Genomic DNA, 17,654 nt, shown 5'->3' with positions numbered 1-17,654 from the left:
TGTCAGCACAGCATCGCAACAGAAGTGAGGCGAAAATAAAGAAGCAAGTGAGATGGAAACTTGGCCAAATAGGATTCATGCATTTGAGTCGTCGTACCTTTTCTCCAGCAGCACCAATGGGACCAAGCTCTCCGTTGGGGCCACTTCTGCCTTTGGGACCCTCGGGGCCATCCTCTCCAAGAGGCCCAGCCAAACCAAGCTCACCCTGTGAACCAAACAGAGGTGTATAGAAACCATCTGCATTTAAAGACAAGGAGCTGGACATGTTGATGATGGTTCAGGAAGGACCCTCACCCGATCTCCTTTGATTCCCATGTCTCCCTTGAAACCTGGAAAACCATCCTCACCCTAAAAATAAGGAAGAATCATGTTTGTTTATTTCATTATAATGTATAAAGCGTTCATTCATGGACTAATTTCTACATCTGATTCTGATTCTGTTTCGTTCAAGACATTTGTTGCTTTTCTGCTAACAGGATTGACGCTGCCATCTGCTGACCAAATAATGGAATAGCATATGGAAAGAACAGGGAAGATGTTGGATGGTGAGACGCATTGTTTTTAATCTGTGAACTGTGGACTGATTTTTAGACCTTTATGATTCTGTATTATTTATGTATTACTCAAATATAAGACGTTTAAAAAAAAATACAAATCAAATAGATATCGAGGGATACTGCATTACCGACTACTCGTTTCTTTGAAACTGTGTTTCCAGTCTGTCACCCATGGCCGTTTCTCAGCCGTTTCTGATGCATTATAAATCAATGAACATGTCTCTTGCCCGACATCCATAAATACCACGTACACAACAACACACAGGCCGCGAGCAAACCTTTTATCCACAAGGTTTGGCTTTGGAATCGCTCTCTATAAATAATTCAATAAGAAGACTGATATGAATCGCTGCATTTCAGAAAGAACAATGCCACTCATGGGGACCATGCGTTTAATTCAGGATCTGTGCGGATCTTGGATAAATGTCATGCATATTAATAAGCAGCTCAGTTTGAAACCGACATGATGACACAAGGCTGAACATTTCAAAAGTATTTGAGATGGATTGCAGCATTCTTTGAAACCAAAGACTCGAGGACGACAACTTTAAATTCAGCCGCCAATTGAGGGTCACATCAAGAAAGTAGTCACTAAGGAAAGCTATCGACTGCTGCCCAATGGGACACATATCATCGACATCAGTACATCCTGCTATATTTCAAAACTACATTATATCCTATAATATAGTATGTCCTAAAAGACACGTTTATACCTTCTCTCCCTTTGAACCCTTGAGACCACGGACACCATCAGCACCCTGTCGGACAGGAAAGACAAGAGTCACAGTCGTTGCAGATGTAAGAGAAGAAAAATAACATTTTGAAAAGTAGAATAACAAGTATCCGCATGAAATCAAAGTGTACCTTGACACCACGAGGACCGGGATAACCAATAGGACCCTGTGGACCTGATGGACCCTGGAAGAGAGAGACAAACACATGGTTACTGTACAATTTGCAGTCGTAGGAGTGAACGTCTTCAAGCGTAGATATCAAGCTATCAGATGCTATATGGTGTAACTGTAACTGAAGTAACTGATTACACTTAACAGGTTTAATGCAAATACTTCAACTATCTGGTCACTTCATTACAAAAACAACACTCATTAAACTACCTGTAATATTAAATGCAAGTAATGCATCCATGCTGGAATCAACTGACTGAAATGTATTTAAATTACAATCAGGCAATAGAAAGATGCATGTTACTCTTAAAACCCCATTAATTAAAGGGAATTTATATTGTAAATAAATCAGTCTTCATTGGTGCTATTCACAGTGGCTGTGAAGAGACGATTTTAGATTTTAGATTGTCTTGCCTACAAGGAAGGAACTGGATGGATGGATGGTGCTGTTTAAATTCATGTTTGGAGTTCATTACGACAGAGCCCTTTTAGGATTTGATGTGCACATAAAGTCCTCGTTTAACTAACTTGAGTTCCTTTTCAAGCACATACCTGGCCTCCCTTCTCTCCAGTTGGACCTTCCTTACCAGGATGTCCCTGTCAAAAGGGAACATTCAGAATGTCACGTCAATCACTAAACACAGAAAATAATGAGACTTAAGGAATAGAAGAAAAACTGTCAAATGAAATAGTTTCATCAGTTTTAGAACCCAAAGCTGATCTGGGTTTAATCCGTTTTATGATTCGCCAGGATTTTCCATTTTAATGTGTGAAAGCCATGCAAGTGTTTTTTTCTACTGCACTGATTTAGTCTAATAATAATCACTATAATAAATAATGTACCGTCTCAGAGAAATGCCTGACAAGTCTTTATATATTTGAGCGACTACTGAAGCCATCAAAGGAGGAAAATGCAGTAAGTGGGATCGTTCCTGTTATACAAGTTTTAAAAAATAGACTTCCTTAGGAGCAGATTGGGGCTGATTACCAGACAGTTGTGTGGATCTGCTGGATGTCAGAGAGATGGGGCAGGCAGACGTGCCGATGCATACGGTTTGATAAACACCATCCACACACATATGAGACTTTTGCCTGCAAACACCTGGCACTTCCAATTTCAGGTGGGGGGCTGAGGCAGAAGGCTGTAAATCACTAGGCTCTGGGGCCCGAGGGCAATTAAGGGCTGCCTGCTTCCTGAACTTACACACCTCCTTTAGCAAGGGCAGAGGATGAGGGATGACATGAAGTCTAGAGCAGCTAAATTTAAAGGCACATTATTATTATTTCTGCTGATGACAAGCACTGTGAAAGATTTCTGCGAAACATCCCTGCAATATTTCACATAAAGCCTTGGAAATAAAGAAGCCGCCCATCAAAACCCAGCGTATCTAGTTCATACATCCCACCGCAGAACCTGCTTGTATTCTGGGAATATTTTATATATCAAGATCTTATATTAAAATGACAAATCAATAAAAACAAACAATTGCATCTTCAATCTGAGGATAAAGTACTCATTCATGTGATTGTACTAGTGATGTACTGCATGTATTATATGTATACGGGTGATAGGAGGGACATACAGGAGGACCGTCAGCTCCAGGCAACCCAGACAACCCTGACCTGCCGTGAGGTCCCTGGAAGAGGAAGGGGAAAAGAGCGAGGTTGGAGATAAGAAACGACTTTCAGAAAAAAGATGGCGCAATCAGGAGTTTATTCAGAGTTATAAGGCTTTAAAGAAGAACATTTAACATTCATCACCCTGACCCTGCCAGCTGGCATTAAATTAAAGTGAGTTGAAAAAGGTAGTAATTGGACTTCAAGTGTTAATTTTAAGTTATAAAAATACATTTAAAAAAGTTCAAATTAATGATCTCTTTTAATTTTAAAGTTTAAGACAAGCATTAAATTCTTAGAATTTACAGTTAATATAAGTTGAACGGTAGCATACGCATTAGATACAATAGCTTTGTTGCAATACAATCACAAAATTGAAATTAAAATGAAATAAAAAATAAAACCTAAATAGCAATGATGGTGTAATTTAAAAATATAGGTTATTAACAATATTTGGATGAAATTGCATCTTTCATGTTATCATCTTTCATTAATGTTCAGGAAGACAAGAAAAGATTCTGTACTTTTGAACCGGGTGGTCCGATGGGCCCTTGAGGACCAGGAAGCCCCTGTGGGATAGAGATGCAGTTAGAAATGAGTCTGTTGCTACAGCAACAACAAACATTCTCAAACACACGCACACACACACACACAAAATGGATGAACCGATGAGTTTGACGGTGCTGTAAATAGTTGAGCTGGCAAAGGAATGTTAAGCTTGTGATGTGTGTGTGTGTGTGTGCAGTGAAAAGATTCAGCTCTCATACTGTATTAGCACACAGCATGTTTGTGGTGTTGCCGAAGTACAAATATTTGTGCACGTGTTGCTATTAATGGGTTTCTAGGTCCTGATGTGGACCTGTGTGTGAGTGTGTGTGTTTTGCTGCAAGGCAATTTGAGGCCCTGAACTTGCTCAGACAGGTGTGGAGGCTGTGCAGGCATTCCAACATCAAGAATAAGGTGCTTTCAATTGGACCAACCCGAAAACATTCCTTTACCCAAGATAAATCTCTAATTTAGAAAAAAAAAAATGTGTGTAGGGTGCGTGTACGTATGTGTGTACTTTTCAGTTCTCCCAGGAGAGATGGGTGGAATAGAGGATAGTGGGTGGAAAGCCGGAGTAGGAAATTATTATTATTTTTTTTAAATAAAGATCTCCTGATCATGTTTTTCGGGGCCATCTGTTACAATCATAATGATAATCGTCTCTCCGTGTCTGAACGAAGCTATTCATGTACACATAATCATTTACGCCTGCATGCGACGGAAGATGGAGACAGCAACAACGTCTTTGGACATGCGTCTTTGGACATGCGTCTTTGGACATGATGGCTGTTTGTCTTTGGTCTCCTTATGCGTGTGCGATTGATTTACTCACCTGTGTTCCTGGGATTCCCTGCTGCCCGGGTGGGCCTGGCTCTCCTTGTGGGCCCTGAATGAATGACAGGTTGTCAAAGAGAGACACTAAACACCTGTAAATAGTGCAGGTGGATTCCATCGGACCTCTTGCTCTTTGACAGTAGGAACGGCCTACTCTGGGATTAAAACACATCTAAGAGTTAATTCTGGCTTTACAGCTGCACATGATAGGCGACATAGATTTAGATAGAATCAGAACTCCTGTGTAAATGTGAAACTTTTATTTTTAATGTTGTACATTACAAAATATACATACAGTATATTCATAGTGTTACACAGCTGGTTAGGAATATAATTAATGGTTAGTGTATTTACCCTGCCTCATCCACACCTCTCAGGTATGCTGTGAACCTACTTTACACAAAACATGTCAGATTCACCTCGGATATTTCATTCTTGGAATGCAGAGTAAAATCTTCAACTCAGAAGCCTTTGCTCTCTGGCTACTATTAATTAAATGCCTTCAGGCCCCACAGATCCAATGTTCGACCATAAATCAGCTTTCAGAGTTTATTTTTCCTCTTGCATTTAATTACTGTACCTATCAATTAACATCCACAGAAAGACTCCACCGCAATTGATCTGATCTATGTAACCTAGTCAGGAGACAACTCCCCATCTCTGGTCCTCTGAGGGGAAAGAACCGATCTCTGGCACCCACGCGTGGATCCTAACTACTAAAAACACTCAGCTCAAGACACGTTTCGGTCAATATACTGGGCGAAAGCTGTGATCTTACCATGTTTCCTTTGGAACCGTGAGGCCCATCAACTCCAGCAAAGCCCTGCCAATGCAAGCCAGACAACTCAAGCACATGTGTGAGTTACAAAATGTGACGGCGTAGCAGAGGATGCTGTAAGTACTGTACATACTGGAGATCCGGGGGGTCCTGGAGAACCACGAGGTCCCAGCAAACCTCTTGGACCCTATAAAGAATCAATCAGAGGTTGGTGACTTAAAGGAGGGTGACAAAGCCAAGCTGCTGTTTTGTCAAAGAAGCTTCATTCAGACAATAGAAACTTCTACATGTTGCAGTCCCATATGATTGGGATTGCTTGATGAATGCAATAGCAGATTGATAAGCTTACACTCTCCCCTGCTAATCCCCTGGGCCCGATCTCTCCATCATCGCCCTGAGTGGGGAAAAAAAAAGAAGAAGATAAAAAGCCATCACTGAACTGGCCATTCACACGCTCGGATTTCAACTGATGAAATCTCAAGTAAGCATCTTCGAGTGAAAGTTAAATATTCACTGTCACCGCTATGCATGTGAAAGCTCAATAGTTGGGATGAAAACAAAGTTTTTTGGGAGGGGAATTTCTCCTCCTCCACCATTCACCGTCGCCGACGTCGCCCTGTTGGGCCACAGATGATGTGCCAGGATGTCGCTCACCTTAGTGGGGTGCAATGTTTGAAGTGGAAACACTTACTCTCTGTCCATCCTCTCCAACAGAACCTGGGGGTCCCATTGGTCCCAGTTCCCCCTGAGATCCAGACAGGAAGAAAAAGACTCACTAATCCTGAATAAGATTCCTAAATATACGTCCATACTGGACACATTCTGTGTCATATTGCCTTTGATGCTGCTTCATTGTATTATTTTATTTTATTATTATACATACATACGTCTGCAGGAGCTCTTTCTCTCGTGAAACAACACTCATGAGGACGAATTCATTTGACGAACTGAACTTGTGAAACTCACCCTGTGGCCCTTTTCACCAGGCAGTCCGGGGAGACCATCAAAGCCTCTGTCACCCTGCGTGGACACACAGCAGAGAACGTCGCACAATAGCACAACACAACATCACCACATACGCTGCAGTTCTTCATGTGTAATTGGAAGGTGTTGTGGTGGCACCTTGCCGCCTGACTCTCCGGGCATTCCACGGGCCCCATCGGCCCCAGCACGGCCCTAAAAGACACCAGCAGAAAATGATGAACATACTATAAATACCGGTAAAGTAAAGATGTTGATGATGCAGGGGGCAGGTATTAAGATGATCTTAAGGCCAATTATAACTGTAGCTGTAGCCTGTAGTTGATTTTGGAGATGCCTCTGCTGTCATATAATGACATCTAATAATGCAACTGCGACTTTTTGCATATTTGACTCCATGGAAACAGCATCTTTCTCTGGGGTCTGGGTGGTTTGTTGAATAATGATTTGCCTTAAAGATTTTTAGGAGACGAGCTAATAGGTAATAAGAGTATTTGAACCTGTGATAGATAGAAATAAATAAAGTAAAACTGTCAGTAAAAATTATAGAAAGTTCTGCTCTCATAAATACTCAAAAGAGATACAGTCATGGAAATCAAAACTGTATTTCTTATGTTCATGCTGCAGTGAAGTTTCATCAAGCTTTTTAAAAGTTCTTACCTTCTGAAACATTTTCCTGTCCAACATGCTTAAAGATAAGTAGTTTATGCATTGCTTATCTGACCCATGAACCAAACTTGCATTACTAATCTGCCTGTGACTGGATTATGTATATTAGTAGCCAATTACGTCAAGCCATTTGGCCCTGGGTGGGATACACCCATATCCACAGCCTTTTTTTTTTTTTTTTTCTATTTTGGCATTTTCAGACGGATTATCTAAGCCGAGCATTGATCCGAGGTTTGGAGGCAGCACAGTAATTAAAGAACATATCACACCATTGTTTTGTTGGACTGGAAGCGTGCCAGTGAGCAATGAGCAGCCACAAGTACAAACAATCACACAGCAACAAACAGAGCGCAGCGCATGCACTGCGAGGAGCCGGTGGACAAGGACACTGTGGGTTCACTCACTCTCTTGCCAGATTTGCCAGGCTGACCTGCAGGCCCTTGGGTGCCTCGGGGCCCCTGCACAGACACATGAGGGCCACTTAGCAACATACAGTACTAGATAACTGGGAAGCTGTTATAAGTCACTGGTGAGTGATACTTTATGAAAGCATTATTTTATCACTTTTCACTCACCTGAGGACCGTGGTCTCCGCTCTCACCTTTGAGTCCAGTAGGACCATGTAGACCCTGGAGTGAAAGAACATGAAGCAAATAGAAATAAATACTCTGACACAGAAAGGGTGCCTCAGGACAGAAGGGTAAGTTGAATGTATCGCAAACAGCAGGTGGCGATGTTCAGCTTGATACAGATGTTCTGTTTGTTGCGCTCATCTGCAGACAAATGAGTCCACGGCTTTCAACGCAGACAATAACTGCCTCAAAGACAAAGATCCGTTTGATCCTCATGAATTCTATCACTTTATCGTGACTAATTGCAGCCGACTTTCATATTAAGTGACTAAAGCTGATTTAAAAAATGTATGTGAACATCTGCATTTAAAAGACACAGAGTGTCTTTTGGCATGTGTTTTCAAATGCAGTGCTTAATTGTTGGTCTGTGCAGAAATTAGGAGTATATGTTTTAACCTGTCTGGAGGAGAATGCAGTATTTGATTAGGAAGTTAAAGAGAGACATTTCGGAATCAGAAACAGCTTCATATTGAAGCCATGCATTCACTGGTCTTTATGTACCTAATTATCATCATATCAGTCATGATCATTATGTTTGGCATTTAGCTCGAGAGGAGCAGACTTAACATTCTGTGCGTCTTTTTTGCTGTGTTTTTTCCTGCAGATAAACTGTAGATCATGCATCAACAGGCCCGGGGGGGGGGGGGCAACTGAATGAAATTATCCTGACATCATTTAAAACCAACATGCAGTGCAGCTTCCAAGCACTGATGCAACAGCAGCAAGTGACATCGTGCAGTAAGTCTGTTTGACAAAGGCAAACGATATTTAGAAGATATCGTCTTTAGACAGTGTAGAAAGAAAATATAGCTTTGAGGAATTGTGACATTGCCACACGTGCATGCAAGTGCATGTGACAACTTTAAATATTACATGTGTACAAACTATGTAGAATAATAAGTGTTGGGGAAAAAAACAGCAACGACAAAAAAAAGGAAGCAAAACAAAGCAGAAAAGCTCACCACTGGCCCAGATCGTCCTGTCAAACCCATCGGCCCTGGAGATCCTCTCATGGCCAGCTGCACGACAGACACACAGACACACAGGCTCAGATTACACCCTTTGAACAAATAAAAATGTTCTGTGAATCTAATTTTGGGTAAGATGATCTATATATAATAATAATAATATATTCTGCATTATGTGATAAAACCACAAGACAACAATTTCATGGCCTGACCATATATATATCTGTTATTCTTTTGAGCACTATTGTGCTGCAAGTGTTTTACAGCTGTGTTAAAACAAGCTAGCTGAGCTTTTTTTTATTTTTGTACTCCCATCTATCTTTCTCTACTGGGGGGTTCTGCCTGTGAAGTTAACACGAGACAAGGAAGACTTCTGAAAGGAATTAATTGATAAGAATTAATTTTCTTATTGCCCATTTTCCTCCAACTATGCAAAGAAACAAACATTTTCTACACCTGTTGCTTCAGCCCACACACACACAGGTCCCTCCAGCCCACCCCTCCGTCCAAAGTGCTCTCTTTATGTTGTTGCTTCTCCGCCAACTCGGCTTGTCTCCTTTCAGCCTTGCAAGGTCAATGAAGTCCAGTGTTCCCCTCTTACCCTCGAAATCAAAATAATTTCCTCCTACAGGAGTGCGTATGGAGCAGGGTGGGGGTGGGGGTTTGTCCACAGCCGTCATGGCTCCCCAGTAGTCTTTTCTACTTACTCTAGCCTGGGAGAGGATGGCCTGCGCTTGGGCTTCTTGAGCCGACACCACTGGACCCTTCTCACCATCCCCACCAAACCGGAACTGTACAAAACAAACAAAATGATCCCGTTTATGGAATTACATGGTTTAAGCTGGCAGGAATGCTTTGTGATGCATCGGCCGTAGAACTTACTGGTAGCATCAGCATCGTACCGGGAGGCCCGGCGTAACCATCGGCACCAGGCAGACCAGGACGACCAGGAGGACCCTGCAGGACAGAAGAAAGATCGCCTGATTGATAAAATGACAGCTTAATGAGATAAACTGTAAATGTGAGGAATAGAGGAGTGTTGAAACAGGCCAGTGACGGCTGGTTTTTGGATTTCCTTCCATAACGACATGTGATATACACGGATGACATTGTCGTATGTGATAAAGCTGCATCATGTCTATCCTCCTCTGCAGTCTTTGTCACATTCAGCGTATGCACTGCCGTAGTTTGCATCTGGGTTGCATTTGAATGGCTCATTCATTTGTTTTATTGTGCCACTAAACACGCTGTAACAGTGGCAGCGATGTGGAAGGAGACAAACACGATCGCACGCTTTCATCACACAGACGGAGGAGTTAGAGTTTGAGGTGGGCTGTTTGTTGGTTTGATTAGCATGTATTCCTCCTCCTCCTCCTCCTGCATCACACTTTGAGCAGTGCTGTGCTTCTACAAACTGCACTGCTGTCTGAAGTCCAAAGACAACATCCTTTGCCATGAATTCTGGTGCACGTTTGTGTGCGTGTCGGAAATCTAAGGACTGAAGCGTTAAATATAGATACTTCCTGCCAACGGAAGGTTTAGACGAAATATCGTTTATCAACCTTTAACCTTCAGAATTTGTCAGATTTTAATTATTGACCTGTTTAAACTAACTAGACCCACATTTAGGGTCTTACCATATTCAGAAAGTATTACTAGCAAAATGTGTTTATAATCAATCTAAGCAAGAAATGGAATATATGGCGAACATAATATGTGTGCAAATTTGTTTAATCAAATGCTCAAACAAGTGTCTAATCAGGCATCACTAATTATTATGAATTAACATTTACAAGAATTGATTTTTATGACATAAGTGATAACTCACCCTCTCGCCAGGATCTCCGCTCGTACCTGGCGGTCCTTGTAGACCAGAGGGCCCTGGAAGGCCCTAAAAAGAAAGAGCAAAGTCAGCAGAGCACCAACAGCAAGCTAATTCAATTATGACAATGCTTTACGCTTATTTTTAACAGTACAATACTGAATTTCCTTTGAAACAATCTACTCACAGCTGGCCCATGAGATCCTGGTGGTCCTTCAATCAGCATGCCCTTAAAAAAGAAAAGAAAAGAAGCAAATACAGTGTTTTGCACCAAAAAAAAAACCTGTCCTGAGAGACTGCAGCACAGCAGACTGGTTGTGGGAATATTCTGCTGCTGAAGCATTGTTATAAAAAGGATCTAACTATTTCACCCAGTATTAAATAATTTATGAGAACCGTTTTTATTTCATCTAAAATGATACGATCAACATTAACATTGTCTTACGGGTTCAATAACAGCCGGTTCTCCTTTTTCTCCCTTCTGGCCAAAGACTCCTGCAGCACCGGCAACCTGCAGTTCCAAAGCAGAAGCAGAGGTGACATTCTTTGCACAGCAACAACAGTCCACAGGTAAATGAGAGGCGACGACGAGCGGCGGCGACTGGAGAGGCTCTTCAGCCAGCGAAAAGAACGCGTGTTAGTGTTTGAACAAATCTGAATCAATCAATCAATATTATCAACTCTATTATAGTTGCAGCTACTTATATCAGAGCCAAAGGGTGAATCAAGACTAACACAATGTGAATCATGGAACAAAAAAAACATGTTAGTTGTAAAGAGGAAGAGCTTGACATGGAGCAATGCTGTCACTGCACTGCCAGCGTTCAGCGTGGCTAATGGTGACCAACATTCCTTGATACAGGTTGTTGTCATGCAAACCTGACCAAATAACACAAACAGATATAAGGAGACACAGCAAGACAGACGTCAGCCCTCTGGGTTACTTACACAGCTACCTTTCTAACGTCCACGCACCATGACTAAGGCTTTCTATTCTATTCTATTCTCTCGCAGCTACGATGTCAGATGCAAAATGAATGTTTGTGCCTTTTTAGGGTGAAGCCGGACAAGGTGAGGAGGGTCTGTAAGTCCTTTGTAAAGGCCTTGTCAGATCTAAAATGCAACTCAAGACCACACAACCTGCACCGGTGCCAAAATGGTTCAATATGATGAATACATCGATAAATGATAGGCCATTAAAATCAGTGTAATAACTACCAGTAGATTATAGGTGACTGATTGACTGATGGAGATGGAGAGAGAGGTGAAAGTGAATAAAGAAGGAAACAATGTGTGAGTGACAATTCCTGTAGCTTAAAACCAGCTCTGCTACACAAAGAACTGCTTCAATCCATTCTTGTTTAGGTCGCACAGATGCAAGCAAGACTCCACACTCAACAGGTCAATGACACATTGCCAAGCAACCAACTAGGAAGGCGTGCACTGGAAGACAGCGTGAGTCCAGAACAAACCACCGCTCCCCGTGGCATGCTGTTCATGCTCGCACCCCTCGGCCAGCGGGCCAGGGTGCGCCACTTACGGTGTTCTCCGAAACGTCGGTTTCCGCAGCAACCCCAGGCCCCACTTCATCCTCGTGGGTCGCCGTGGGCTCAGAGGGGATCGCTCCGTACTCATCATACGCCCCGTAATCATACAACCTGCTGTCAACCTCCCCCAAGTCGTACTCCTTAAGGTCATAGTCCTTAAAGTCATACACATCCGCACCAGCGTCCAGGTTGTCCGGGACAACGGTGGGCTCCGGAGCGATGGGAATGGCCCCGGTGACATGCGCACCGACAACATCCTCCGCCACAGCCTTTCATGGGTTATCCAAGCAAAGAATGAGGCGGTTATGAGCAAAGAAAGAAGCATTTTAGTTCAGCAACTGAGGCAAATCATCTCATTTAAAATGCTACTGAAGCGGAACATGATTTCAGCACGATATCCGCCTGAGACATGCGTCCTCTGTAGTGGACAAAATGTCCACTACAGAGGACATGTCAACAGGCTAGGTCTCAGGAGGATATGCAGAGAACATTTAAAATCGCAATGGTAACAGTTTATTTATTCCAAGTATAATATTCTTGTATTATCTTTGAGGAACTAAAAACACATGTGACACTTATTATCTATGGTGTTGTGTGACTCAAATTGTTATTTGAATAGCAAATGTATTCACTGAAAAGGTACTTAAAACAAAAAGGGTAAAAACTAAATATTTTTTTTATGTTTTAATTATGTGCCTGCATTATAAATACTAAAACTGGTATTAAATGTTTTCAAATAATATACAGTACAGGTGTACATAATACAATGTAATAAATAAAGTGCTACCATAATTAGTGAATAAATCACTAATTGTTAACTATACATTTCCAGACAGGCTTTATTCTAGCCAGGCTTCTTTTCATTCTCATCATATGACCAGATATGATTCAGACAGTAAAGAAAGGCTGGAGTAGACGTCTGAAATGACTACAGAAAATACTGCGCAGAAATACAGAGTGCATTGAAATATATACAATAAATTTAAATTTGTTAGCAAACAAATTCCGATCCACTAGGCACTTTGCATTTGGCAGACTTGACACAATCGCAATCATTCTGCAAAGGTTTTATTATAAGTTCCATCCACAGTGGGCTTCAGCTTTAGCAAGCGATACATTGGATGCAATGACACTGTTATTATTGCCAAATAATACTTTTAAAATTGAATCCACGGTATCAAACACTGTGGCAAATGACAAATGACACAGCGATTCATCTGAGTCTTTGTGTCTTTGTCTTTTCATACCATGTACTTCCTCGGGTAAAATCCTCCCAGGGCACATTTACCAAAACACCAAACACCGCGGGTTTTACAAAGTGTGTTGAGAATGAAGATGAACATTACCTCATCGGGTCCGCTCGTGGCAAAGGGAGACTGAGTTTGAGAATCATCAATAGTGCCGTAGTCAATGTCTGTATTGTAATCTCCTTCTACAATGTTTGGCTGAGTCATGTTGGAAAGAGGACAGAAATATAAAGCGACGGTTAACACAAAGGCTCAGCCCAGAGGTTATTTGCTAGGGGTCCTTTCAAGCTGGTCACAGACTCTGCTACGTCTATACAGAAGAGGTTAGGGAACTCGAAGTCCGCCATCATAGATTTTCCTCTCAAGGCAAGAAGATCTTGATGGGGTGTGGTCTTCTATTTACAGGATCGTTTACCCTAAAATTGCCTCTTGGTCGCGCTGGCGCTGTGGCCTGGTAGCCAGGCATCTGCCGCTTCTTCTTAGCGGCAAACTTTTTAGCTGGTGATTTTTTGGAAACCAAGAAGTATATGGGCTTGGCCTTAGTTTTACTGAGCGACTTTCTGCTCCTCTTCTTTTTCATGGAGACACTACGTTTCTTTCTCTGGAAGAAGTGTCGGCGACAAAGAGCACCAAGACAAACATGGAACATTCAGAAGTGGCAATTATTTTTTTAAAAGGCACAATCCACAACAGTTGTACAGAATCTTTTCCAACCTGACAATCAAACGTTGCATGCTCCATTTCCAACGTGCAAACCTTCTTTGCAGTAGCTGATTCATGAAAATCAAAATATTGACCGCATGCACCAACGACAAAAGCTAGAGCTCTTTGGGAAGAAAAGTTGCTGCACAAAAATGGAGGATTGGGCCTTTCATGTGAGAGTTTAGGCCACATTTACAGGTCGGTATTTAATTTGGACAGATGCAAAAATAAACAAAGGATTTGACTTTCAGCAAAACTTTAGAGCTATTGCAGCAATAAAATAGCTGGAGCAACTGGATTGCCTCCCCTTCCATTGCTTAAATATAACGGTAAAATGTTGCATATGCACACAATAGTTTTAAAGACATGCTGGAATGCAAAACACATTTAATGCAGATGGAATTTTTACAGTCAGGGAAGACAGCATCCCTGTGAAACAGACACAAGGAGGGCTGGCACACAGTGGGCTTATGTGCACACTCAAACCTCCGAGGTCATAATCAGAGTGGTCTGAACCAGGTCAGGATATCCAGATTATTACTCACTGGGGCAACACAGCACTTCTGTCTGGGAGGATTAGAGAAGCATCTCGTCAAAATATTATAATGGAGCTGATAACTCCCATTTAGTGGAGTATTGGTGTGCACATAAACACTACATCGAGAGACACAGATGAAACACAGGAGGGGTGGATGACTCAGAGAAATTACAAGAATCACATCTGTTTTTTTGGTTTCCTTTTTTCATTTACCTGTGGTTCAGAATATTCATCGGTTGGAACTTTGTCTGTGGCTCCCTCGGAGTAATCATAGATCTGAGAGTAATCTAAATCATCAGTAGTGTACTGGAGAGAGAGAGAGAGAGAGAGCAAGAGAGGTATCAGTGTTAGTATTAGCATCAAAGTTGCACACTTTCTGTAAGAACCTTACTGTTATTATAATAATTTTTTTACATCGTTGTTCATGCATTGCAATATGAATGTGCAATAACAATAAGATCATTAAGATGTTTCTTTATTCTCCATTGTCTATGTGCATTTCATGAGTGCTACTGAAGGTTGAAATAATCAATCCTAAATGTCACTAATTAGGCTGCATGTAATGACCTTGATGTATTTGACAAATTGATAAATAAATGATGAATCTAGCCATGAGGGTTTTAACAGACAAAAGCAGCAGCAGATGGACTCATAAAACAAAGAAAAACAAAAGAGAAACTTTCAGCAAAAATACCAGCTGCATCTCAACGATAGAGTAATGGAACATTCTCATTGCAAGCAGGTAAATGCCATGCGTCAGGCCCGCTAACTGCAGATGGAATAAAGGTGTCTACTTCAAAACGGGGACCTCCTCCTTTAGTTCTATTCTCCAGCAGTGTCTTATCATGGAGGCAAAAATGAAACTATGCAATGTTTCATAATAATAATATCGATATGAAGATCAAGTGAAGTCTGAATGAAAACATTTTTAGCACTTCATGCTGAAACTTAGAAGAAAATAACATAAATACTTGAGAGATTGTGGTTATGGCATTTGGATGTGTCTTTTTTATGCAAGTTTAATATGTGAGAGAACTTAAATAGTGCATATGCTTTATGTTCATGGTTATTATATTACTTCATATTTCTATTTGCACTAAACTCAGTAAACAACCACAATGTCCATATAAGTGGTAATTTATAACAGTGATTATGGTATATAGAGACCGCAGGGCAGCCAGCCGCTGCTAAACTCCTTTCTATGGTATAAAATAATTTCAAGCAAGACTGGATCTTCTCACACCTCCACCAAGGGCATTGCAGTCGCTGTTTTACCTTTGATAGCTGATTGGATACCCTGTTATGACATCACTGGATACGGTATGGCCAGATGTGAACAATGAATTGTTTCTGATGATGAACCAACTCCTGTGTTTTTACATGTCATAGACATCAAGAAATGTTTCAAAAGCCTTGCCTTCTCTATTTTAGAGCATCAACGAAAACATTCCACACTCATTCATTCATTAAATCACTAAACTGTTTCAGAAAACTGAAGTCACTGCAGCTGTGTGTCTGTGTCTGCCTCCAAACTGCTAATCAGGATGTCCCGCCCACCATCCCAGGATGACTGACCTCTTCCTCTGGCTCCTGGGCCTGCAGGGAATCACCATGTGGAGTGTCACAGTCTGGGCTGTAATGTTCACAGTAGTCATATGCTGCTTTGGGATCAGGCACGATCAGGAGCTGTTGGATGTCACCCTGAAAGAATCAGACAGAGAAGCTGGAGTCAGCTCACTATCGTCATACAAGAATAATAATTATTATTATGAAGTATTTATGAAGCTTGATGGAATATAACAAGACAAGACAGAGCTGGCACGACGGTCATGTCACATCTCGCTCATCCACTCACGCATGCTGGGTGAATGCAAATCTTAAATTGCAGATGGGATCACTTTAGGTCCCAAACACTTACAGAGTCTGGCAGACTAAATACTGCCCCCCCCCCGACACCCCCACGTATGATTAAACAGCCAGACACTCACCCCCCACAGCACAAACTCACATGGCGCAGGGAGGAAACTAAGTTCAGATGCTGGGAGAATAATTATTATTATCAGCAGCTCGGTTTATCTCAAATCAAATAAACATGCATGATCAAGGCAACACCTGGCATGGCCGCGTGTGCACGTCAGTAGTAAGTACAGCGTGGGACGACTTCAATGACTTTCAAGAGAACATGGATTTTTTTAGGGGAAATACACATAAGTCCTTTTTTCCAAAACAGGTTTTTACATTTTTATATTGCTTTAATTTGAATTTACATTTTATTGAGGTTTGCTTATTAACATTCACAGTTTGAGCACTTTGCTTTATGCAAATTATATGTAGATATAGGAACAATTTGTAACATTGTTGTAAGTCTTCATTGTTTGTTGAAATTCATTGGATTTTGTTCAAATTCATGTAAAAATATTTTTTTTTATCTCTTTCCATAATTGCTTGAGTTCCTGCAGGCTGGTTTGTGGGCCTTTATACACATTGCAAGGAGCGTTGATGAGGGGGTTCTTGGAAGGCGGATGAAGAGGCATGTCTTTGGCTTCGGTGTTTGGCAGCTGAATACAAAGTCCCGTTGCGCTCGTGTCAGCAGAGGAACCGACTGTCGAGGAGCAAAGCAGGCAATTGCCAGTGAGGAGCAGGAGAAACCAAGCAGGCTGGGACTTGTCAGGAGAATGTGTGTGCGTGTGTGTGTGTGTGTCCGTCCTGTGTTAAAGCTGGAGCTATGGATCCTTAACATGTGCCTTCGTATAAACAGCCATGTGCTAAGACTTGTCCTTTGGGGAAAAAAGGCAGTGCTCCTTCAAACGCTCACTGTGCAACCATCCATCAACATGTGACAACACAGCTTCGCTTTGACAGTCCACAGATTGCTCTCAGGGTTCTTCTCAGGTGGCTGAATGATGTGACGCTGCACATGTGTGACAGCGCATATCCGTCATACTTCAAAAACTTACAAACATTTACATCTGGCTCAAGTCATTTACTTCAGTCACCGTAAACTTCAACAACAAGCAGGCATGGGTAGAGTCAACTTATGGTTGCCATGTCTGGAACCACCTCGCTTGAGGGTCTGCATTATATATGTGTTTGGGAAAGAAAGAGAGATCAAGCCTCAACCTGAGTCAGGATGACATGTATTACCTCAAGTGTCACCCTAAGACCAACAGTGAATGCTTGAACGCAGCCTAGAGTCAGCTCTAATTAGTCCAAGTCTGAGCGCCACCGGTCTGCACACAAACAGAATGTGGAGACGCGGTGCCTGACCCTGAGCCCGAATCGGCACGACTAGGAAAGCTTGGACTGTTTCA

General features: G+C 41.8%; 1 protein-coding gene across 1 annotated transcript in view; it reads right to left on the bottom strand.

Moving 5' to 3' along the window:
* Window positions 1–17,654, bottom strand: part of col11a1a (collagen, type XI, alpha 1a) — a 60,668-nt gene that overhangs the window by 30,900 nt on the left and 12,114 nt on the right. The window contains exons 5-30 of the mRNA XM_068747777.1: window positions 15,919–16,044; window positions 14,557–14,649; window positions 13,203–13,301; window positions 11,850–12,125; window positions 10,755–10,820; window positions 10,497–10,538; window positions 10,316–10,378; window positions 9,370–9,444; window positions 9,195–9,278; window positions 8,482–8,538; window positions 7,463–7,516; window positions 7,292–7,345; window positions 6,360–6,413; window positions 6,204–6,257; window positions 5,929–5,982; window positions 5,587–5,631; window positions 5,371–5,424; window positions 5,238–5,282; window positions 4,458–4,511; window positions 3,604–3,648; window positions 3,046–3,099; window positions 2,015–2,059; window positions 1,422–1,475; window positions 1,271–1,315; window positions 295–348; window positions 98–205 (exon numbers count right to left, since the gene is read on the bottom strand). Of these exons, the coding sequence (XP_068603878.1) occupies window positions 98–205; window positions 295–348; window positions 1,271–1,315; window positions 1,422–1,475; window positions 2,015–2,059; window positions 3,046–3,099; window positions 3,604–3,648; window positions 4,458–4,511; window positions 5,238–5,282; window positions 5,371–5,424; window positions 5,587–5,631; window positions 5,929–5,982; window positions 6,204–6,257; window positions 6,360–6,413; window positions 7,292–7,345; window positions 7,463–7,516; window positions 8,482–8,538; window positions 9,195–9,278; window positions 9,370–9,444; window positions 10,316–10,378; window positions 10,497–10,538; window positions 10,755–10,820; window positions 11,850–12,125; window positions 13,203–13,301; window positions 14,557–14,649; window positions 15,919–16,044 (1,854 nt within the window). The remainder of the gene's footprint in view (window positions 1–97; window positions 206–294; window positions 349–1,270; window positions 1,316–1,421; window positions 1,476–2,014; window positions 2,060–3,045; window positions 3,100–3,603; window positions 3,649–4,457; window positions 4,512–5,237; window positions 5,283–5,370; window positions 5,425–5,586; window positions 5,632–5,928; window positions 5,983–6,203; window positions 6,258–6,359; window positions 6,414–7,291; window positions 7,346–7,462; window positions 7,517–8,481; window positions 8,539–9,194; window positions 9,279–9,369; window positions 9,445–10,315; window positions 10,379–10,496; window positions 10,539–10,754; window positions 10,821–11,849; window positions 12,126–13,202; window positions 13,302–14,556; window positions 14,650–15,918; window positions 16,045–17,654) is intronic.

Source organism: Brachionichthys hirsutus, chromosome 14, assembly GCF_040956055.1.
Source record: "Brachionichthys hirsutus isolate HB-005 chromosome 14, CSIRO-AGI_Bhir_v1, whole genome shotgun sequence".
Lineage (NCBI taxonomy): Eukaryota > Metazoa > Chordata > Actinopteri > Lophiiformes > Brachionichthyidae > Brachionichthys > Brachionichthys hirsutus.
Note: the sequence above shows the minus strand (reverse complement) of the source record. Positions and strands in the feature narration are given on the sequence as shown.